The sequence below is a fragment of the Hyalella azteca genome, unplaced genomic scaffold (genome assembly GCF_000764305.2).
Source record: "Hyalella azteca isolate HAZT.00-mixed unplaced genomic scaffold, Hazt_2.0.2 contig3748, whole genome shotgun sequence".
Taxonomy (NCBI): domain Eukaryota; kingdom Metazoa; phylum Arthropoda; class Malacostraca; order Amphipoda; family Hyalellidae; genus Hyalella; species Hyalella azteca.
The window spans coordinates 83,515-108,497 of NW_025933986.1; the positions used below are offsets into that span (position 1 = coordinate 83,515).

Sequence of the window (24,983 nt, forward strand, 5' to 3'; positions counted from 1 at the left end):
TTGACCTTAGTTACACATATTTCTTTGTAAATTTAATGCTCTTTGCTTTTAATTTGTTGATGTTATGTTGTCAGGTACAATGGCAAGCTGTATTCAATTACATACCTAGTCGAGAATGCATGCATTAGCATGATGTCAATAAATAGCTTTGTTTCTGATTGGCTTCTCATCTGTTTTGATTGACCTACTTACGCGTGTGAAGCAGGCTAAAAATTAACTTTCAAAAAAATTATGACAATGTGTGAAAAATTATAAGGTCAATACATAATTTAGTTGTTAATTGTCTCCCAGGGTGCAGAAGGTGGAAGCAGCATCACCAATATATGGGTTTTTAAGCCCAAAGCGTCCCCAACCATTTTCAAGATGCGTCGCTGGGTAAAAGCTATTTATACTGAGTAATGAAAAACTATTTACAAGCCACAAACTTATTTACAAGGATGCATGCACATGTTACCTCAAATAACTAATTTTACCCTAAAAACAGTCTGATTGTACAGCAAGTGTCAACTGAACATGTGATAATGCAGTCTGACTGCTCTATGACCACAACTACGGAATCATAAACTTGTTGTTTGCATTTTTTGGTGGTAACTCATTGCAACTGATTTCCGGACAAGCTTCACTGCATCCTTATCCATCCAACGTACCCGAAACCTTATGGTACTTTTTTCTAAATAGTTGGCCAAAGACTGACAAATATATGAAATGCAAAAATTTCATTCTAAATGTGTCGGCAAGATCTTCTGAAGGCGTAAATTTTGCTACTGAAGTGTCGCCAAAAATCTTGCAATATTCATCCACTATCTGCACAGTGGATTGTCTCCTGGTTGGTTTTAATTTGCCAAACTCATGGGTGTACAAGTGGTAAAAGTAACATTTAATATGCTAGGTAAATAACATCAAAGAGGAAAAAAAACATCCTAGATTTGATTAGGTCAAGATCAGTTTTAATTCAACAAATGTATGTGTGGAAAATTTGCAATGGAAATTTGTTTCAAAAGTGTTGATTTGGGCTATTAAAATTTACCAGAATTTTCACTAGCTCAGTTTTTGAAGTTCTTCAAACAAACCCCTAAATCACTGACTCACTGCTGTAATTGTGCTGATAAAATTTTTAAACAAGAAAATTAAAAAAGAATAAAAATTTGGAAGGAAAAAATCAGTTGAATTGCTTTATGAGTTTTTATTTTAACTAACAATGAGTTGTTAAGGTTATGTCATAAAATGAGTATCTATGTTTACATATAATAGTTTACTGTTTCCGTATGTGTCTGTTTCTGGACCCGGAGACGGAGCATGACTTACAGTGGTAGAGGGTTAAAGTGCTAATCTTTCTTGACTCTCCAGTTTCTTGAGTGGATTAATGAGTACCGACTAAACTAGTCTTCATTTGCAGAGCATAGTAAGTAATACTTATTCATAATTATTCCTGATTCATCTTATAAGTTATTGTGTTAATATCTGATTGGTCTGCTGGGGTCGCCAAGTGGTTGTGACTTGTGACATCACACTTGTTCAGTCGGAAGATGGCTTTGTGCTGTGCGCTGAATGATTTATGCTTGCAGTGCACCATTCTTAAAAAAACGTAGATTTAGCTCAGTTTGTTAATGGAAAACCTAGAAACATAGCTGAAGCAAAAAACCTCAATCTAGGGCTATAAACCTAGTAGTGCTGGCAACACTGCTACCACCATCCCTCTAGTACCCTCAAATTGGTGAAGCCAGGAGCAGTCTGGTCTGCATGCCAGAGTGCTGGGGCTAAATGCCCAAGTACTTCCTGCTTAATGTACACCAGAAGGATCAGGATGCAGTGAAGCTTGCCGGAAATCAGTTGCGATGTGTGCAAGTATTGCAGTGCGTGGATAGGAAGGGATATACCTACTATCAGAATTGCTTTGGGCTATAAAATCATATCTTGGCGATGCTGCTTGCACCCTCTGCACCCTGGCTGATATGAAGCTTGTAGTGGACAACCAGGACAAGGTGATTGTCAATGCCATAGAAGTTTTTTTGGGGAGGGTATTAAAAGTGTTAGGTATAGAATGGATAAATATAGTTTTTGTTAATGAAAAATGTATATATATAGTAATATTGTTGACAAAGGAGAAACAAGTACAAATCATGGAAAATGTTTTTTTATTTACATCTACATCATCTATAAATACTGACTAAACTGTAAATAAAACTAAACTAAATACTGACTAAACTAAAACTAAACTAAAACTAAATACTGACCAAATTACTGTTAGTAATGGATAAGTACACTCTGACTCTGCATCAGACTGCAGGCTTCAAGCGTTTTAAAATTGAGTTTTATTTCAAGTGTCCTGGTTTACCTGTTCCTCCCTTACCAGGGGTAATTTATGATGCTTTTTTTTTTTGCTTCCAGCCCTTACCATTAGCACATGGAATTTTTTCAGAGATATGAGGACAATAGTCCTAACAAAGACCTTTAAAATGAGCCCAAATTTGTTTATGAAATGTTTCATTTTTTCATGGTCAGAAAGTTATCAAAGAAAAATGAAAAAAAATGTCCCGTATTATCCCATTTGACAGTATATTTTAAAATTGGGTACGGTATACTTTAATATCTTCAAAATGTTTATATGTAGTACCTTCTTGCTCCCAAATTTATATTTTTTGCAGATTTTTATGTCTGCTTGTGCCAGGGTGCAGAGGGTGCAAGCAGTGTTGGCAAAATATAAATTTTTAGCCCAAAGAATCCATATTGTAGGACTGTAAAAGCTTCTTGAGATTGAACTGAGGTTATTTATTAATTTTAATATTTATTTCAAAGTTTGATAATCTTTATTCAAACTTGGGTAACCATTTAAAAAAATTCATCAGACTGACATCTGTTCTATTGACTGCAATTAGACTGCCTAGATGCTGAGAGATAAAAATGCTCCATGTATCAGTCTTTGCCACAAAAATGTACTACTTGTATAGAGTATGTTGATTAATTCCTCTATAGTAAAAAGATACCCAGACTAGGTCCCCTATGAGGCTATGAAACAGTCCACATTATTTCATCCTTACTCTCTGAAACTGAATCCTTGAAAGGTACTGCTTATGTATAATTTATGCTAAGTTGTATATATAAATGTCTAGTTGCATTTTATTTCTTATATCTATTATCTAATGCATTAATTACTCAAATAATATACCTATGCCCAGATTATTTTTTAATTGAACATGATATTTTCAGGCGCTGGAGTACCTCAATTCACTTCACTCACAACCAGACTCATGGCAGCCTTGTGCTGCTACTCTTTGCTCTGGAGGGGCTCAGCTTGATGACAAAATCAAATTTTTGTGCCTTCAGGTTAGTGATAATGAACATTGTGCTTCTGCTTCAGCCTGATGCATCTTCTCAGATTTAGTTTTAACAACTGGGAAATTACTGTCAGAGTATTGTGCTGAAGCAGGTCTCACTCAAACCAGCCTTGGTTTAGGTTCAGTATCAACATCTGATTTGCAGTCTGATTTTATCATTGAGAATGCACCTGACACTGTAATGGGTCGTCTTTATTGGTTAAGTGAGGGAAGGTATTCAAGGTTCTTTAAAAATCTAAAGGGTTAAATAAAAGATGGCCTCCCAACTCCCCTTATAGCCATCCCTGTCCACCAGGTGTTTTTTCTCTTTTTGTTCAACTTTATTTAATTCTAATACAAGATTTAATTATTAAGGAACTTGAAATTTAAACAAGATAGGGAACCCTAAATCAAAAACCTAGCCAAATAACCGGGTAACTGGAAAACTGTTAACTGAATACTCAAATAACCATTTAACTCCAAAACCAGACAACCAGCAACCGTACAACTAGGCAACCAGGCAAACGGACAGACATGGCATGGGTCGCTTATGAAGTACTTGAAGATGCTTCTGTAAAATATTTACATTATCAATACCTAACACAACTATTATTTAACACAACATCAATACAAACTTCAAAACACATATACACAATAAACTATCAAGCAGGAAAACATAAATATATTTCTCATCTATAACGATATTCTCAAAAACACGACATTAAAATCTTTACCACTGAATATATGAGCAGTGAGTTAAGAAAGGTACCTATATCTTGGCAACTACTACTCACCAACCACAGGCAGTAGTGTGAGTACAATATGATGGTGGATAGGAGATTTGGAACTTTAATCAATTACCACTGACACATAAAATAATGGTCTGCAAAAAGGGCAAAGAGAATTAGATGGAGAGCACTGATAACATAAATAGTATAGATAATGTTCACCATGAATTTCAGGATTTTAAATAATTTCATATTAACTCGGAACTGGGGGAGCGTTACTTCCCCAAGTGGGATAAAGGTAACCACCACTCTCCAGCAGTAAGAGTGACAGCCCATAACAACACAATAGTCACTGCATTCATAACCTATAACACTTGGGTACCAATTTGTCTGGATGTCTTTTCAGTGACACAAGAGACAAGTTTTAGTTAAAGAAAATTTAAAAGCTAATTACAGTTTAATTAAAGGTCCAAATTGGTTTAAAAGGGTAAGAAAAGAGTGGCGACTCTAAATTAGTAATTATTAAAATAAGGTACAGCAAGGTATTAATGCAGGAGTATATAGGGTGGCTAGAGTAACACATTTGCAACTGAACAAGTGAGAGGTGGAGCCGTCTTTAACCTAAGTGGATGCCTATGGCATGGTTAATATAAGATTGGACTCAAGGATGCTTGAGTCAATTATGGTATATCAACTCACTACTATGACATGACAGAAGATGGTCTGGGTGATGCTGCTGAAGGAATGGATGGTGAAATAAAACTTAATGTTACTCTACCACCCAACACTAGAATATGGTTGTCTTGTGAGCATTCATGACATCCACTATTATCATTTATATGACATGATAGAGGCTGGTCCTTTGTCACTCTTCTCACTGATATATTATTTCGGATAAATTTCTCCTGCTGATTGTCTAAAATTTCTGGCAGAAATTGAATAAGTAACTTGTAAAGCATCTAAATTTGTTGACATAAAACTTTTATACTTAATATTCTCAAATGCCTGAAATTTTTGTGTCCTGATTTGGCTACTTTAGTTTGGAGGCTGGAAAATCCACCAGTCAAATGATGTGTACATTTTTCTCAGGTATTAGAAAATTATATAAAGAAATTTTACAAGAATGCCGACACTGAAGCCCAATCTCTCCTGCGCCAGCATCTCTCTCAATGGATGTCCACAATCTGCTCACAGTCTCCTGAACAACAAGAAAAAGCATGTATTCTATTTATACCTACTCATCACCTTGCTGTCCTATATTCTTAACAATCTTTTACTTCAAAAGATACTTCATAAGTTAATCTTTATTTAGTCTTGCTGATGTAACTAAAAATTTGTAACAATTAAACATGAGTAATTTACAAAGTTACTACTCAATACATACTTACCCATACTTAAATACATTACTTATTGCTCAGGTATTTATCCGCAACAAGACTGCTCAAGTTCTAGCTCTTGTTTTTGTTGTGGACTACGATGTGCGGTGGCCAACATACATCAATGATCTACTTGCCTTACTGCAGCTTGGCCCCCAAGCTGCTGACTTATATTTGAAAATACTTCAAGCCATAGACTCAGAGGTGAGACTCTTAATGCAGCCTGCAGCTGGTGATAACTACATTAGTTTCTGTGCTATGTCTGCTTCTTATATTCTAGCTACTATATGCCTCTAGATTATTATCCTCATCCTTATACATATTACAGATGCTAATGTCAGTAATGTGCAAACCTTTTCTGAAAGTTATTTTCAAATTTTCAACTTGATGTAGCATTTGTAGTTTGAACAATAAGGGCACTACCTGTATTTCTGTTTTTCCCTAAATCTTGAAACAAGCAAACCTTTTCTGTGATAATCCTGATGTTTGTTGTTGCAACTTGGTGTGTTGAGGTGGTGGACAGAGACACTCTGCTGAGCCAGGATGTTATGGAGCACGGCAACTTGCTCAAGGATCGCATGAGAGAACGAGTTGTGGCTGACATGGCCAACTCTTGGTATGATATTCTGGTGAGTTCACTTCAAGTAGAATGCAGGGACAACATCTCAAAGCGTCATTGATAAAGATCTAGGAAATAGATTGCCAATACTAATTATTGATGCGACAAATTCTTTTTAATTGTACAATTGAGTATTTGATATTCTCATCATTTTAAAGTGACTGGAATTTTACCTATAAGTTGTATAAAAATGATTTATGAAATACTTTGGCTAGCCGTCATTATTTTTAAATTTCATTTATGACTGACCAAAACAAACAGCTTAAATTTGATTGAAGAGCCTCGAACCATTTTTCATTTTACACTCAACAACAATTTGTTTGTACAGGTAAAATATGAGAGGAGCAATCCTGAAATTGTCTGCCAATGCCACGAGGTGATTGGCTCTTACATCTCCTGGATTGACATATCACTCATTGCCAACGAGAGGTTAGTCCATCATAGTATGCCTCATTGCACCTCTACTACACATTAAACACATCACAAGAATGATGAGGGCTTAATTGGATTAACTCTACTTTGAAAACAGCTCAGCTAATTTGACTCTATAAAACTAATTTCTAGTAGAGTGAAAAATATAAGTCACAATATCTTCGAGCTCGTAATTATCATGCTTTTTAATTGTGCTTCTGACTTGCTGCTATATGATGATGAATAAGAATATATTTATTATCTGTGCAGATTTGTAAGCGTGTTGGTGCGGCACATGCAGGACCCGCTGCTACGAGAGGCTGCCGCTGAGTGCCTGCTGGAGATCATCACGAAGGGCATGGATCCCATCACTAAAATGAACCTCATTGAGTCCCTGTGTGTCGTGTTGGACCAGGCTGGTCTTCTCAAACCTATTGATGTAAGCATGACTCCTCGTAGTTGCTTCATTACTTAGAGCTTCTCTGTGTTGTGTTATACACAAGCTAATGGTCTTGCCTCAGCTTATAAGGGATCTGCTCGATGCTTTTGTAAAAAATTGAGTTTGCCAACAACTTGATGAATCCCAGACAACTGGTAGGTATATTTGCAGTTGATGTGGTTTGTTTGCTATTTTTGCGTCAGTCACAAAGATTATTAAGTGTATTATTTACTCAAAAAAGTGGTTCCCTTTAGTGAGTGTTTACCTTATCACATATTTGACTCGTTACATCTGTTCTTCGTCTAGGACGATGAATCAGATTTTCTGGTAAAGCTGGCAAAGCTCGTGAACGGCATTGGCTGCCAACTCATCCTGGCCTGGCATAAGTAAGTATACAATTACGGTGATTGTAAATTAACATGGAACATCACTGCATTTTAACCAATGCTTTAATCTAATTGGATAATGTAGCTTAGAAGTTTTGTTCACACAAACATCGATACTCGAAATAAACATAATAGAATAATGATCGAATCATTGATTCCAATTTCAGTTGAACAACCCCCCCCAGGATATCAATCTGCTTTTCTCTAATTAATTTAATTTGATTCTGGCACCCCCGTGACTGGCAGTACCTGACGTTGCAGCGTGTCAATCCTCTGACACTTGCTTGGTTTAAGGCCATACTTGAGCTGCTGGTGTTCACCATCACTTCTGGTGTTCCCTATTAATGCAGTGTTACCTCGTCCTTCAACTTTTCACTGTTAGTGTTGAATAATTTCGAGACTCTTCAATAATTTTACGACACCGTGGCAGGCTTGACAAGAAGGACGCTGCTGGCCGTGACGCCGTGCGCACGGCGATCGAGAACAAGAGCGTCCTGCTGCTGCAGTTCTTCGCCAGCGAGTACGACGACGTCTCCGCCGCGGTCTTCGACTTCTCGCGAGCGTATATACAAGTATGTGCTGCAATGTCTATTCCTTGACGTATTTTGTTGTTGTAACATTGCTTTAGATATATATGCATTTTGTTACTAGAGACAACCGCGTAAAATGAACATGGCCAGTCATGAATTGGATGTCTGACATGACGCGCCGAATAGCATCGGGTGAGAAAAGCGTACCGTAGGTAATCAATCATCGTAGATAGCACATAATGTAGGTATATTTTCTCTGAAGTATATCAAGTATTTAACATTTCTGTAAATTTTGCTGTTCTCTAGTTTTTCATCTATTATTTTTGAAAGCCACTGAAGTGCAAAATTTTATCTCGGAAAAAACAAAGTAATGTAACCTGTCCCAAAATTCTTTATTCAAATTTGACTTCCAATATTAGTGCTAGTGCGATAGATTCATGAATATGTTTCTGCTTGGTTTTCTTTCAAGGTTTTATTTTTAATCTTGATGGTAGATATATGTTAACCAGACCTAACCCAGTCTTATATTCATTAATGAATTAATTGTGAATAAATAATTTGTTGAAGGAGCGTCTCTATTATTTTAAGCCCAGTGCATCCATCTTTAGGAATATTATCAAACGTATCACTACGATCAAAGTGATGCTTGCAGGCCACCACATATCATGGTAGGCATGCGTCTTTGTTGCCTACATTGATGATCTTGGAGAAAATTGACTCGCACTTACAAAGTTTGTAAAACATTTTTTTTAACTACAGTTTTGAAGAAATTGAAGAAGAACAAATCTACATGCCTTTTTTTTTTTTGTAGCACACGTCTGATCGACAGTAAGCATGCTGAACCCCTTGCGAAATTTCTCTCTAGCGATGAAAATAGCTGATATGTCTACATTAGAAGTATGGAAAATAATCCTCTTCAACCCCTACACCATTAAACACTACCTACCAGTTCTGGCACTGCTCAACAGATGGTGAAGCAAATCGGTCATGTGAGCGAAGTTGACAAAGGGCGCTTGGAGAATCTCCTCTTCATTATCATCAACAAGACCAAGTATGACGATGGCTACAACTTCGACCAGGAGGGAGAGGACGAGGCGATGTTTGACGAGTACAGGAAGAGTCTTAAAGTTGTCTTCGACAACCTAGCTGTGCTCGTGCCTGACTTGGTCCTGAAGGTAAATTTGCTCACGCAAGTAAGAATTTAAAAGCAAAGAATATTCCACAAAAATTCATATCTTTATAGAAAATGTTGCTCACGCAAGGTTGTGGTCAACCTTCAGACTGCACTAGTTGTGCTTGATTGATTGTTGCAGGCAAATTTTATTCACTCTGATTCAATAATAACCTACAAAAAAATTGTTCCATAGTTAGAGCATGGCTGAGGATGTCACCTAATATTAAATTAGTTACATCTACCTTATGAACTTGTTATTTTCGAGAATGTAATGATCAAGAGAATGTAAAAGCTGGCGCCAAGTTTGATGAAAGCACCCAAATTCTACTTCTTAATGGTAGCTTAGGGTTCTAGAGCAAACAAGAAGTTACAGTAGTGGACGTCAATAAATTTTCATACAATTAATTGTATTAGAATTCTCATAGATTCCATCATAGAATTCTCTTACTTCCAAGAGAACTGAGAATAATCATATGCAACATCGTGTTGCACTTGCACATGATTAGCTAAGATGGCAAACTATATATTTCATTATCGTGTGCGGTATTTGCTGGAACGGAAAGAATCCAATGAGTTTGTTTTGCAATTTACGAGTCACGTTCATCTGTCAAGTTACAAATAACGGATAATGTGCAGGTGTGCCGTGACTACGTGATGACGACGCTGGGACGGTGGCAGGCCACGTCGTGGCAGGAGAGCGAGGCGTGCGTGGCGCTGCTGTACAGCTGTCTCTTATACACATCTAGATGTGTATAAGAGACAGCCTCTGAACCTAGCGCCTCGCTCACAGCCGAGGACAGAAGCGCCCTCATGAGCCAGCTCCTAACCCCCCTCCTAGAGGTGGTCCAGCAGCTGGCTCGTGTCATGGCCCAGAACACTAATCCCATTCAAAAGGTGACTCACGTGCACGCAATTGAGCTCCGTCTATTGTTAAAAGTGGCAAATTTATCTTCGTATTTGCTGTGTTATTAGCCCGTTAGTTTCCAATCATCTACCTATTCGGATAAACTAGTTTTCTTTTGTTATTTGGTTCTTTGATTATTTGAACTGCATTCCATCTCCCACCACTCGGACCACCACTGGGCAGGGTGGCCCAGTGTTGGGCAGGGTGGCCCAGTGTTGGGCAGGGTGGCCCAGTGGTTAAAGTTCAGAGTACCAAGATTGGCGCAGATAGGCGCGGGTTCGCTCCCAGCTCTGTGCGCCAGTTTCTGGTCAGAATCGGCAAGGAGGTCGGGCGGTTAAGCATAGCAGAATTATAGCAGTGAGTTGCGAGTTCGAGACCGCAAAATGATGTGAATGTTCTGCGATGTTAAGAATCGGCGACAGGCCTACGGCCTAATAACGCTGAAACCACTATTACTATTATCTAATCTCATGACAACGGTTGTTTATTATCGTTTGTGGATATTAGTTGATAGATTCTATTTAATCATTACGATAGTAGTATTTGATGTTCGTCTAATAATTTCTTCCCTTCTTTTGTTCATATTATTTTGAATTAGTAACTGATGTACTTGCATTTTCGATTTACTTTTCTGCTTGGGGCTTGAATAGCAAGCCATTTATATAACTATACATAATTTAAATCACTTTTCCTGTTAAGTTTGTGTACTTACATTAAAATACGATTTTTCAAGTGTACGAATATTTATTTCCCCCACTGTAGTAATATCATTGACAAAGGAGAAACAAGTACAAATCACAGAAAATGTTTTTTATTTACATCTACATCATCTATAAATACTGACTAAACTAAACTAAAACTAAATACTGACTAAATTACTGTTAGTAATGGATAAGTACACTCTGACTCTGCATCAGACTGCATGCTTCAAGCATTTTAAAATTGAGTTTTATTTCAAGTGTCCTGAATTACCTGTTCCTTCCTTACCAGGGGTAATTCATGATGCTTTTTTTTCTTCCAGCTCTTTGCCATTAGCACATGGAATTTTTTCAGAGATATGAGGACAATAGTCCTCACAAAGACCTTTAAAATGAGCCCAAATTTGTTTATGAAATGTTTCATTTTTTCATGGTCAGAAAGTTATCAAAGAAAAATTAAAAAAATTGTCCCGTATTATCCCATTTGACAGTATATTTTAAAATTGGGTACGGTATACTTTAATATCTTCAAAATGTTTATATGTAGTACCTTCTTGCTCCCAAATTTATATTTTTTGCAGATTTTTATGTCTGCTTGTGCCAGGGTGCAGAGGGTGCAAGCAGTGTTGGCAAAATATAAATTTTTAGCCCAAAAACGTTGCCAGCCATTTTCAAGATCTGTTGCTGGGTAATTTTAATAAGAAAATGCTGCTAACAACTTTGATAGTATATCCCTTACTCTCCGCACACTGCAACACATATAACTTGGCAGCTATCTGGCAGCCAGATGCGTGGCGCTATCGAGTCTTGAGAGAGTGGCTAAGTAGAGTGAGGCTCGACATGATTCTGCTGCCCACTCCGCCAAGAGATGGCGCTGTGCTCATATCAACAAAGCTATTGTGAACCCTATGTCCTAGCAACCATTGCTTAGTTCTAGAATTATTATTTTTCTTGTTATTCACTGCATGCGCCACTTGCGGTTTCAGATTTTCAACTATTTTGTAAATAGTTGGCCAAAGACTTGCAAATATCTAGAATGCAATAATTTCCATCCAAATGTGTCGGCAAGATCTTCTGAAGGTGTAAATTTTGCTGCTGATGCATTGCCAAAGATCTTGCGATATTCACCCACTATCTGCACAGTGGTGCTTGTGTCAAGTGTCAAGGTTAGCCAACTTATAGTGAGAAAATTACTTGAATTGATAATCAACTGGCATCTCTTTCACAGCTTCATGACANATAAATAATATAAATTCTATAATATTATTGCGCATCTTTGAAGTTGGTGTACAGGATTGTTGTTTCAATTAAGAACAAGACTATGCTTTTGCCCTGCTGTGGTAGGGAAGATAATGCACAAAGCTCTCAAGTTCGTCTTTTAGGATTGAATTATTTTGTATACGTAGTTATCTGGAAGGAATTAAATTATTTGTTAATGCAAGTGCATCTACAGAACTGTAGTAGCCGTTATTGCTTAAGATGACATTGATAATTTTGTTGCGATGCCAACATGGCTTGGCTATTGGCTGAGGCTTGGCACCTGGCACCATAACAGGTCTGTGTGGACACCTCGCATCATAACAGGTCTGTGTGGGCACCTCTCATCATAACAGGTCTGTGTGGGCACCTCGCATCATAACAGGTCTGTGTGGGCACCTGGCATCATAACAGGTCTGTGTGGGCACCTCGCATCATAACAGGTCTGTGTGGGCACCTCGTATCATAACAGGTCTGTGTGGGCACCTCGTATCATAAAGATTGTGTTTAACCTTCAGACTACACTAGTTGTGCTTCATTGGATCACTCTTTTATTCAATAATAACCTACACAAAATGATATTGGATCACTACACTAGTTGTGCTTCATTGGATCACACTTTATTCAATAATAACCCACACAAAATTGTTCCATAGTTGGAGCACGGGTGAGGATGCCACCTAATATTAAAGTAGTAACTTCTACCTTGTAAACTTGTTATTTTCGAGAGCGTAATGATCAAGAGAATGTAAAAGCTGGCGTTAAGTTTGATGAAAACCCACAAATTCTACTTCTATGTGGTACTTCAGGGTTCTAGAGCAAACAAGAGGTTACAGTAGTGGACTTCAATAAATTTTCATACAATTGTATTAGAATCCTCTTAGTTCCAAGAGAATTGAATCATTTGCAACATTGTGTTGCATATGATTAGCTAAAATAGCAAACTATATATTTCATTATCGTGTGCTGCGTTTGCTGGAACGGAAAGAATCCAACGAGTTTGTTTTGCAAATTACGAGTCACGTTCATCTGTCAGGTTACTAGTACGGATAATGTGCAGGTGTGCCGCGACTACGTGATGACGACGCTGGGACGGTGGCAGGCCACGTCGTGGCAGGAGAGCGAGGCGTGCGTGGCGCTGCTGTACAGTTTGGGCGAGGCGGTGCCGGCGCATCACGGCAACCACTTCACGGGGCCCTTCCAGGTCTTCTGGCTTCACTCACCTTATCATAATATTCTCTTGATTTTATTTGTTTTCGAAAATACGGTCATGAATAAGCTATGCTGGGTGACTCTTGTGCTTTTTTCTATTCTCCGTTACTAAAGTAGATGTTTTTAACATATATTCAACTGATATGATGTGGAAACCAACATAACCGAAAAATTTTTGGTTCCCTTTTTGTCTGTGATCAACAATAATTAGAGAGCAAACTTTTTCATAAATGCTCCTATGTACTTCCAATTTACTAATATTTGAATTTTGATTCCATTTTTATTTGCAAAAGACACTGTCAATTGTTGAATTTTTTTATATAAACGGATCATCTACATCTGATCTTGCATTCAATGCTTTGCAGTAAAGTGATGGAGAATAGAAGTTGTGTGTAGGTTAATGACCTATGTGCGGAGTGTATGAATTTTATAAGAAGAGAAGTTGTGTATAGCTTAGTGAATTTAGTGTCGTGTGTTTGCATTTTCTGCTTGAGGGAAGTTATAAATGAGTTACTGTAAAATAGTTCATGCCAATAAGTTACTGGCGCGTGTTTCAGATGAAGAGCGCAGCAATGTGCGACATGGTGCGGCTGCTTGTGTTGTGCGGCATCAGCAGCCACTCGCACCCCGCCGTGGCCATCCAGTTCTTTGAGTGCATCGCGCGCTACGAGAAGTTCTTTGTTGTTGAGCCCCAGCACATCTCCCCCGTGCTGGAGGCTTTCCTCGACCACAGGGGCATGAGGAACCCTTCCCCTAAGGTAACTTCTTCTTCAAGCAAACATTAAAATATAGAAGTGTTTAATGGCTGAAGATTCAGAGCATAAAACGCATACAAAGTTCCATTTCAGCTGGCATATAATGAAATCTTATTGTGATATATTCTCAAAAATAGTATTTCCAGGAAGTAAATTATCTTTATTGGTGACTTATTCTGCGCCACAAAATATATATTTCTATTGGTTGTAGTGCTCCTGCATTTATGAATTAATTTTTATGTTTATCTGTGTCCACTGAAGAATGCTTAACTGTTTAGCAACCAAAGAAACCTACGATGACGATATTGAACATTTTTATTCAAAACATTGCCTTCATCATCTGATTCCTCATCCATTATCTCTTGTACCTTCATTCTAAATGACTATATCCACGGTTCTCTGGTGTTGAAAAACTCAGGTTCGGAGTCGCTGCAGTTACTTGTTCCTTCGCTTCGTGCGCTGCCTCAAATACCAGCTCGTGCCGTACGCCAGCAAGATCCTCACACAACTGCAGCCCATGCTCACCATCTCTGACGTCCCTTATTCCATCAGTCAGTCCAGATGCATGGATATGTGCTTGCATTCCATCTAATCTTATCCAGTACATCTGAACATTCTTTGAATTACAGTTCAATATAATTTAAAGTTTGTTTACCGAGTCATTTTCCTTTATTGATGATTGGATACCATTACCATTTATAACTGTTTCTTATGGTTTTGATAGTGTTGTTGTGCGTTTACCTATTTAAGTGTACTTGTTCATTCAGGAAGCTTCTTGAATATGTATAAAAAATTTGAAAAAAGTATGAATTAGTCTAATAATTCTACTTCATTGCAGACTCATCGGTGCTGCTGAGCCCGGACGACCAAGTCTATGTATATGAGGCCTCCGCCCTGCTGGTGGTTGGGTGTGGTGGGGGCGGCTCCTCTGAACCCAGCGCCTCGCTAACAGCCGAGGACAGAAGCGCCCTCATGAGCCAGCTCCTCACCCCCCTCCTGGAGGTGGTCCAGCAGCTGGCTCGTGTCATGGCCCAGAACACTAATCCCATTCAAAAGGTGACTCGCGTGCACGCACTTGAGCTCCGTCTGTCGTCAACAATAGCAAATATTTCCTCGTATTTGCTGTGCTGTTAGCCCGTTAGTTTCCAATTATCTAACTATACGGATAAATTGTTTTTTTTTTTTTTTTGTTCTATGACTATTTGAACTGCAGATTCGGTCATGAAAACGGTCGTTTATTATTGTTTGTGAATATTAGTTGATAGATTCGATTTAATTATAACGGTAGTAGTACTTATTCGTTCGTCTAATAGTTGCTTCCATTCTTTTGTTCATATTATTTTGAATTAGTAACTGATGTACTTGCATTTTCGATTTACTATTCTGCTTGGAGCTTGAATAGCAATCCATTTATATATTCCTATGATATTCTTTAACCGGAAATAAGTTGAAGTCTGAATATTGCTGTGGTTGTACGTTTGTCATAAATCTTGTTCAAGATCACTACTAGAATGTTCTCATTGTTCAAGTCTTCAATCTTCTCTGAGAATATTAAATTATCATCCAAGAGTTTGTCAGTGTGTGCGTGTCCTTCTTATGTGTAAGTCTTTTAATTTTGTAACTTTCCCTAGATAGCTTTAATGTATGAGAACAATTTTTGTCGAAGTGGGCGACGCGGTTGAACTAGTATCCTACTTATCATTATTCAAAATATCAATTGTATTACATATACTGCTATATGTTTTCTTCTCAACTTCGACATTAAGTCCTCATTTCATGTTGGTGCAGAGCGCCACGGCGACGATCATCTGCCACTGCATGGCACTCACAGCGCGCACGTCGAAGGCGTTCAGCCAGCAGAGCACCATGAGCTCGTGCCAGTGCGTGCATCTCTACGTCCATGCTGCAAAGCTCTTCATTGAGTGCGTCAACGTGAGTATTTACTTCTCCAAGTATACGAGGCTTGTTTTTATATTGAATTCTTGCAGGACTGAAGTGAGCTAACGCTGCGCATTGAGGTCCAAGAATGGCCACCACTCACCACAGTGGTTGGTCGGAGACTCGGAGGTACTAATGCTGTCTGCTGACAAATTCCCGACTCTCCCATAGAAGATGCCTTATTCTGTAGGAATTGGCTTGGTAACGTATGCAGTGGTAATGTGTGTCATAAACAATACTTTTTACTCGTATTGCGAGCGATGCCTGCTACTGCGACGGCGGGTTTTGCATAAATTTTCGATCTGGGTAAGCAATATTACGGTTTTTCTCCTCAGTTCAATTCGTTGTATAGGTTTTTAAGGACATCTTAGGCTAGTTGATTGTGTTATGCGCTTGTTTGAGTATATTGTATTTTGCTGGTCTGGGCTGGAGAAGAGTACCTCATTATTGTGGAGGAGCATCTTGAGTACCGGTTTGTTCGCAAGTGTCGCTGCCTGCAATGAACAACCAAAAATTATTGCCAATAAATTGCTCCTAGTGAATTGCTTCAACTCTATACAGGCAATTTAGAGCATATTCAAGTGGACATAACATGTTGAAGCTATCGTTTGCCCCAGCTTGACGTGGAGCGGGAAACAATAAGCCTGGGGTTACGGCAGCTTCTGCATCGCCTCGTCGTGTGTCTCGACAGCGCCGACCTGCTGCCCCTCATGCCCGCCGCTGCCCAGGCGCTGCTGCACACCTCCTCAGTGCACTCACTCACCGAGTTCCTGCCTCTCATCAACCAACTCATGACCAAGTTCAAGGTACCATAACTCCTCCTGTTTTGCTCCAATAAAACGCCGATAAAAATATTATTTATCGGGCATATTAATCATTGTTCCGTATTATGTCATTGATAGTCGCTCCAGTTTCCTCTATCAAGATGAAATTACCCAAATTATATATACTTACTGGTGAATTTCTATGTGAAGCTTCAAGCTCGATGAAATAAGATCAGATCCGACGATAAGTTCTGCTCGCCATTTCTGGCATTTAATTATCAATATTTATTGCGCGTGCAGAAGGAGTGCAGCTCGTTCGTAGAGAACGTGCTGACTCCGCTGATCTGCGCGATCATCGGCGCCGTGGACGTGACGGACGCGAGCGACGAGGAGGAGGCACGCCAGAAACGCACGCTACTGCGCGGCTACTACGTCTTCCTCAGCACCGTCGTCTCGTCAGGGCTCCTGCCCTTACTGGCGTCTCTTGCTGCCCGCCTGCTGGACCAGGTGCAGACGTGGTTCTTCTGGCTGGTGCACACCTTTTGTGGGGCTGGTGCATGCTTGGTTCTTTTGTGGGGCTGGTGCACACCTTTTGTGGGGCTGGTGCACAAGGCTGGTGCATACTTGGTTCTTTTGTGGGGCTGGTGCATGCTTGGTTCTTTTGTGGGGCTGGTGCATGCTTGGTTCTTTTGTGGGGCTGGTGCATGCTTGGTTTTTTTGTGAGGCTAGTGCTGCATTAAAACAGATACCTGGTTCTTCTGCTTCCCTTCACTGTAACGCTGCTGCACACATGCTTCACTGTCACGCTGGTTCACACATCTAATAACTTAAGTATACAGGGAAAATGTTTCTCGCGTTCTTAGACTATTGGTTGTCCTTTGTTCTATCCTAAAAAAAATCTTCATTCAAAATTAAGCCTTCCTGATGTCACGTTATCTTTTCGTACCTTCTAATACGTTTCTTAAGATTAGACGCACTTGGATATGGGGTCTGAAATTAATAATATGAAGCTCTGCTTATCTACAAAGAACATGAAAGGTAATATAAGTTAACTCAATCATATGCCCTCTGATGACTGATGTGGGTTTCAGGTGCTGCTGTCAGTGGTGCACGGAGCTGTGGAGTTCCCTGACCCTGCCGCCCAGAAGATCTGCTTTGCTCTGCTCAGGAAGATCATCGAGGAGTGGGGCGCCTCTGAAGAAGCTCCCAATAACTTCGTAGACTTCATGTATAATCAGGTAACTCCTCGCTCGCTGAGACTGTGTAAATTCCTTCCAGCTATATGCATATTATTGGTTCTTTTCAGGAATTTTTGTTATATTTAAAATTTCTCGGAAAAGTAATGTTTGATATTCATCTGTTTTCTTCTGATATTTTATGCATTATAACATTCCTCCGATATAAAATTCAAGGTGAACTTTCAAGCCCTCGGGTTAAATGTTATGCAGCTAATTTAATCTAACCACCCGTTTTGTTTATCGCTCTCTATCGTGAACAATACTTGACGTTGGCACCGTAATCCTGAAGTTTGCGTGTACGCTGCATGTCTTGACATGACACTCTGAGAGGAAGTATGGTCTGTGCAGGTGGTGCCTGCTTGCTTCAGCGCGCCCCTGAAGACCACCTTCAACCTGAACGACGCTCAGACGACGCTGGCGCTGCAGGAGAGCGCCTCGTGTCTCAGGGAAATCCACAACGCACGAGGGGACGACCTCATCAAGTACCTCCGCGATGTCTACTTTCCTAAGGTCCATATTTTATTGATACACTTAATATTTCGAGCTCAACGTGGGTTAATTTTCATTGATTTTTTGTGGTCATTCACATTCCGTTGTCCATTGTTTTATGCTTAATTGAAATTGAATTTTCTTTTTTACTGTTGCCTTGGAATTGTTTATAATGGATGCAATTGCCTGGGGCTAAATTGTCAACGCAATTGTCAAATGCTAAGCTTGTTTTCCCCCCTCACAGATGGAACTCGCTCCTCACCTCAGCAACGAGTATTGCCACGCTCTTTCATCTGATGCCAAGTTCTTCAAAAATTATGTTAAAGTTTTCTTCCAAAGCGTCAAGTGATCCAAAACACATCCTAGATAAGCAATTTCGTGTAGACGACAAATAGATGATTTACAACCAATTATTTCAACGTATAGTATTTTTTACAAAGTTTTGCCACATATATGATAGCGTTCATCGAAGGTCGATAGGGATCTAGCAAACCAATCTCGGTTACCTACTCTGTACTGGATCGGTTACCTACTCTGTAAAATGTATGCAAAACCTAAATCTATACCTTTCGTGTTCTAATGTTGCTTTAATGAAACTCCTGTTGTGACGTAGAGTCCCATGACCCAAAATTAGTCACAATTGTTCGTTCTTGGTTGAAAAAGTTCTTCTCCTTTTATTCCTGCCTCTCCTCATTATCGAACTATTAGCAAAATAGCTTCACTATCGCAAGGAGAGTCTTCAGCCAATAAGTTCTAATGATGAATGGTCAAACATTCCTATTAAAGGCCTACTTACGCTCGTCTGCCATAAACATTTGTTCTCTTATGTTAGTTATTCCCGTAATTGTTATGTTCAGTCGTCAATTGTTTAGGTTGCACGGCATCGCAGGTAAAATACTTCGGTACGAGATGGTTTAGTGTAGTTGCTAAGTATAAAAATATGATAATAATGAACGTGAGACTTTTTAAATGAGAGAATGTTATTCACATTTTACGAGTTATTTTACATTCAATGCTTGTCATAGTTGACGCTGTGCATGTTGACGGTTCACGTCATTGTTTTTGTTCAAAAATTCAATGAATCTCACATTGAAAAGTACGTTCCAGTGATAGCAGAGGCTGTCCTTATAATCATTGAGCATTGATTTCTTGTTGAAATTCATATATAGCTCACCCTCGAGTCTCATTCACGTCTTAGATATATTTTTTCTCGTATTCCCTTTCTATTCCTGGCAATGAGTAACAATGTCGTAAGTTGCGACTCTCAAGAGTTCTGATAGCAATGTTTGCTGATGGCTGCGTTGATTGCGCCTTAAATGATACCGCGAACGCCGTTTATTTCTACACGGATTCATTCGACAATTTCGGTGTCAGGCACTCGGGGCAGACATGTGTAGTTTGAACGGGGAAGACCTGCAGAGGTTGGTCCGCTGATGGAATGGGAAGAGTGCTGGCCTCAGTATCTTCCGCATGATGTGGCGAGTCCATCGTCCAATTCTGCACAGTTTCTTCCATTATTGCTCGTTTCTGTTATAGATTTTTACTAATTTATTTTTTAACGGTATATTTCAAGAGTGGCTCTCAATTCTAGGTGAATGATTGTGGATGCCTAAAATGACTGTTTATTGCCTCTGGTGCGTTTCATATGCACTTGTGTAATTTCCTTAGGATACGAGAAATGTGATCAACGTTACTGAAGTGATTGAGAACTAGATCCGCCTTATCTGTAAATATTTATAGCCTCTCCGTAAGGAATAAGTTACATGTGTTTTCCAGGCTTTGATTATTCAATGAATTTATTGCAAAGTACTTGATTTCTTTTGTTTTTGTTGGGCATGTATTGGAATGTCCACATTATTAATTTGTGCGCACCACTAAAATTCAGCTTTCGCAGCTAATCTTCTACCAAAATTGCACTGTACATGGAAACTCCTAAAAAATGTAACTACTAACACCAGCAAAGATATTTTGTCGCCATGATAATCGTTCTATTGAGTGTTCATCCCAAATGACTGATTTCTTTTCAGCGCAACGATGTTGTATATAAGGACTGGGGAGTCCGCGAATGAAACGTAGACCTTAAATGGTCGTATCTTTTTATGTATAAATTATAAATGACGCATTCCTCACGGTAGCTTCTGGTACGTCATTGTGGCAGCGTTCGAGGTTTTTAGATTTTGTATCATTGTTATTCGGAGAGACTCGCCTCCGTTAGCTTGTGCACGAATGGGTGACGTATTTATTCTCATGAAGTAGCTATGGAAATTGCTATCAGGCAGCAAATTAACTTCAATTACTGGATCTTCCTGACTAATATGGCTTATTTCAGGCCTATACTGACGTGTTTTATGTGTAAGGAGTTTATTGAAAATTGCCCAGTTAATAAATACGTGTAGATTTGTTTCATTGAAATCTATCGTATTTCGCTGGCTCTTGAAAACATTAAGATATTTGGTGGCTCTTGGTTGAAAATCTATTCTAATAAATGAAGAATTTATTATACAATATTACCCGCGGTCAACGTCGCCTTCATGTTGCAGAACGTATTGACTCGAAATTGTTCCTGTACAACTTTTAAGCATAAATAACTAAGTTAAATTTATACCGCTAACGTCATATCGTCATAAATTTGTACCCAATTGAATATTCTAATGATCATAGCGATCATTTTTTACTCATATTCCTGCCTTTCTATCAAGTATCGCTGACAGCTATCACATTATGCTTGTATTGCAACAAGTTGAAGGATCCGTTGAGCGTATCACTCCCGCTCCACTTGAGCGCTCTTTACAGTGCACGAATTTTGCTCTCGTGTATTGCGTATGATCTTTGCTGGAGTTACGTCAATTACCGGGTACGGATAACTACCATTGCATAATCGTCTGCTGCATTCTTTCCGAATTTATGCGATGGTATCATTAGAAAGCAAGTTATCATCTGCATGCATTTAGATTTTCTGAAGAGTTTGAATGTAATATCGGGCAGCCTTTTAGCGGGATTGAAAGTATCTTTGAAATTAAGTCTTATGATCACAAATCCAGCGCTGTCAGATCTATATTTGACTAAAGCCTACAGTTCACGATATCGATGTATAAATACAAGATAAATAATATAAATTCTATAATATTATTGCGCATCTTTGAAGTTGGTGTACAGGATTGTTGTTTTAATTAAGAACAAGACTATGCTTTTGCCCTAATGTGGTAGGGAAGAGAATGGCATCACAACAGGTCTGTGGGGGCACGTCGTATCATAACAGGTCTGTGTGGGGCACCTCGCATCATAACAGGTCTGTGTGGGGCACCGCGTATCATGTTGTCTATGGAACATGTCAGTGTAGTCAATATTTTACTTTAATAAAGAATATGCGAGTTATTTATTCGGATCATTTCCCTTGTGACCGCGCCAGAGATCAGATGCACGCCAGGGACAGCTTGTTCGGTTGCTTCTTTAGAATTTTTTCCCCCCAAATTTTAAAATCCTGGCTCCATCTGAACAACGTGTTCGTTGGCGGACTGATAACGATGTAGGCTTTAAGGCTTCTAATCAAATGCTGCAATTCTTTTTACTATTTAGCTCGGATAGTATGCAGCTCAAGCTCTGAAGTTGACCTAGTCTTGTTTTAACTTATGCTAGCGATTGGGAGCTCAACTTTTGTTCCATTTCGGAGTTTCCCACAGTGCGGTACGCCAACACTTTCAGGGTCATGGACGACATTTGTTTTGCTATATTTACTCCTTGGAAATTTTCACAACTTAACGAGATAATGCGGCAACGAGTTGTAAACGCCGTCAGCCTGGTCGCTGCGGCTCACTGTCGAATTTAAGCTTTATATTAAATTGCTTGGCTAAAACGAAAAGAAATGCTTATGTGATTGTGATGGACCAATTCGCGTTACGTGAAGAGTACCTGGAGTGCACGGTGACTACGAAAGTTCCAGCGGTATGAGGGCATTAACAGAGCTGGGCAGCGCTACGTTGAAATGTAGCGGCCGCTACCGCTACATGCTCTAAATGTAGCGGGCGCTACCGCTACAATTGCTTAAATGTAGCGCCGCTACCGCTACATGCTCTAAATGTAGCGGGCGCTACCGCTACAATTGCTTAAATGTAGCGCCGCCGCTTCCACTACCGCTACTGAAAATGTAGCGGCCGCTACATGTAGCGCGCTACTGCCCACCTCTGGGCATAAATAGCTTGGAGAACACTTCTCTTTAATATTATTTTTATAGCTGCTTAGATGGCTTAACTAAATTTTAATATAAGAGACATGGNGTCACGTATAATTGACTTCAGATTAAGAATTTTCTGGATGAAGATCTTGGTTACTTGTGCGTTACTGGCGCTCTCATGACGGTTTACACATTGAAATTTTTGTAAATTAATGTATCTTTTATGATGCTCGAATATTCAAACTTCAAACCTTGAGTGAGAAGCCTAAGTGATAGTAAAAACTTTTAACCGATACCAAGTCTTTTCTCTTACTGCTCGTCTTTGCTCATCGCTTGAGCTTCATTGAATTGGTTCTGTTTGAACGGCCGCATCGTGAGACGCGCCGTGCTGCAAGCTGCAGCAATGTACAGAGCGGCTGCCGTGCTGCTTGCTGCAACATTGTGCGCAGCAACTCGACTTGTAACGGCAACAATTGGGATGAATGGCAGGCAGCGTCTTGATGCTACTATCCGTCATGGATAAAAAATTTGTATTTTGGTCCCTGAAATCCGTATGACGGTCACACCTGTTCGTGTTATTGCTACGTTGTTCCGCCACGTGAGCGGTCAATGACTGGCGTTCTGTCTTTGCATTGCTGACCACAACGCAGCTCCCCAATTCTCCTTCAATTTGTTCTTGTCCTGCTTGGCCTGTCAATTCATCCTTCGATCCTGTCTCTGGAAAACTATTTGGCCGTTTTTCGAGCCCTGAGACTAATTCACTCTGGGCGGTATGTGCTCGTCGGCGGTCTTGCTGGCCATCAGACTCGTCGCTGTCGGCGTGGCGAATATCCCTGGCACTCCCTGCGAGCTGGTGCGGCCTCTTATCACTTGATGTCTTTCTGTAACGGAAAAATCGGTACGTTTTCCGAGTTATTTATTCAAGACTTTACAATTCATTCGGGCGATCAGCGAAATTTTTCATCATGAATGTGCGTCATCGACATTGAAAATCAAATAATTTTATTTCACACAACACAAAGAATGTTTAGCACAGAGAACCCCATTTTCACTCTATGAAACAGCGCGAAGTATCGAGTATTTTGTAACTCCTTTTGGCCGAGAATTAGTCTACAAGGAAGTTTTTAAATACGCGCATTGTCCCACCTGTAGTTTCCACCGGAGTTGTGTGCTGCATCAAGGTAAGTTCCTTCAGATCTGTTAACGCTGTTCGATAAGTAGGGGAACGCGAGGCACGAACAGTTCGGCAATTCTGAAGGATTTCCAGCAGTTGTATTGCTCTTCCAGCGCTCTTTCGGCGAGTATGAACACAGCACAGCGCTTGGCTGAGCTTCATCGGGACTTACGAGGAACTCGAAGTTGTTCAGCGGGACAAGGTTCTGGTAACAAGATGCTAATGCCGTCGATATGTCGGGAGCTCTGCACAGACTATCTTCCCAGTCTTCCTGTAATTAGTGTTCAATTAAACAAATGGATTCAGAAAAATTAACATTTTAGAAACGCCATAAATTGCTACATAAGAAATTAGTAAACAACTGGCTCAACCCGCCGAACTTTAATATACGGAATTTGCAAACATTCCTGTTAAACAACTACCTATCACTGCACTGTTATTCGTCTTTCATACTAATTTTTAGGAGGAGAGCAATATTTTTGTCAGAAATTTCAATGTTGGCAAGCTTAAATTAAAAGTAGATATAAAACTTAATCGCTTTTTGCTTATCCTTACTTTGTGCCAATAAATGAATAGCATGATCAACGAGAAACCCGCTAGTTCTGAAGAGGAGAAGGCAACGATCATGAAGATGAAGTTGCAGCCGTAGGAGTAGACGAAGGGCGCCGGGGTGTGGATGCTCCTGGGCCAGAGTTTGTGCCAAACTTCTCCTTTCAGGGTTGAGATGTACATCACGCATCCCATCATCATCAACAGGCCTGAGTTAAATAAATGCTGTGCATTATTAAGACGCATTTTTCTATAAAACAATGGAAATAACTGGGAAACACAATTTTTTAGCCTTTTTCAGACAAGGTTTAGCAGTAATTATTATGCCTGAGGTGATCTTACCGCTGAGATTCATTGGTAGAAGTTATATTGTGCGAAATTAGCTACGAAAAAATTGTTAACACATTCATGTACAGACAATAAAAAATTTACAAATTTTCATTACATATATCAAAACAACAAGCCTACATTATCTCTTGGAAAACGATTAAAGTTCACTAATAATATTCATTGCCGTAGGCTGAATCCATAATTTTGATTCATCTATGCTGTGAATGTGACATACTTCATATGTTCTAACGTGTTCCCGACATGATGCTACCACCAACACGGTTTGTACTGTCAACAAAGACAGTCCAAGGCCTGGCCAGCGCGCTGTTGGTCCTTTGTTTTTATCCTTTGTCTCGCATTGATTTTTACACAAGCTTTTGTAGTTATATTACAGTCCATTTGCCGTAAAGGTTGAACTCATTGTGGACAGAAAATTGCGACAGGACTGCAAAGTCTCAAAACACATAGAATAGAAGTGTCGGCGTTGAAGAAATAGGCCCATGGCCTGTTGCCGATTCTTGAACTTT

The 24,983-nt window shown here is 39.5% G+C and overlaps 1 protein-coding gene across 1 annotated transcript; it reads left to right on the forward strand.

The window, feature by feature from the left end:
- Positions 1 to 1,952: 1,952 nt before the first annotated feature.
- Positions 1,953 to 21,607, forward strand: LOC108668381 (exportin-T). Its single transcript, XM_047879753.1, has 20 exons — positions 1,953 to 1,982; positions 3,208 to 3,324; positions 5,132 to 5,257; positions 5,461 to 5,622; positions 5,931 to 6,047; positions 6,366 to 6,466; positions 6,719 to 6,887; positions 7,194 to 7,273; positions 7,704 to 7,845; positions 8,772 to 8,978; positions 12,897 to 13,040; positions 13,606 to 13,806; positions 14,222 to 14,354; positions 14,642 to 14,859; positions 15,592 to 15,735; positions 16,359 to 16,547; positions 16,806 to 17,012; positions 17,597 to 17,743; positions 18,092 to 18,253; positions 18,477 to 21,607. The coding sequence occupies exons 1-20, from the start codon at positions 1,953 to 1,955 to the stop codon at positions 18,579 to 18,581; spliced, it is 2,901 nt and encodes a 966-aa protein (XP_047735709.1). The 3' UTR covers positions 18,582 to 21,607.
- Positions 21,608 to 24,983: the final 3,376 nt, after the last annotated feature.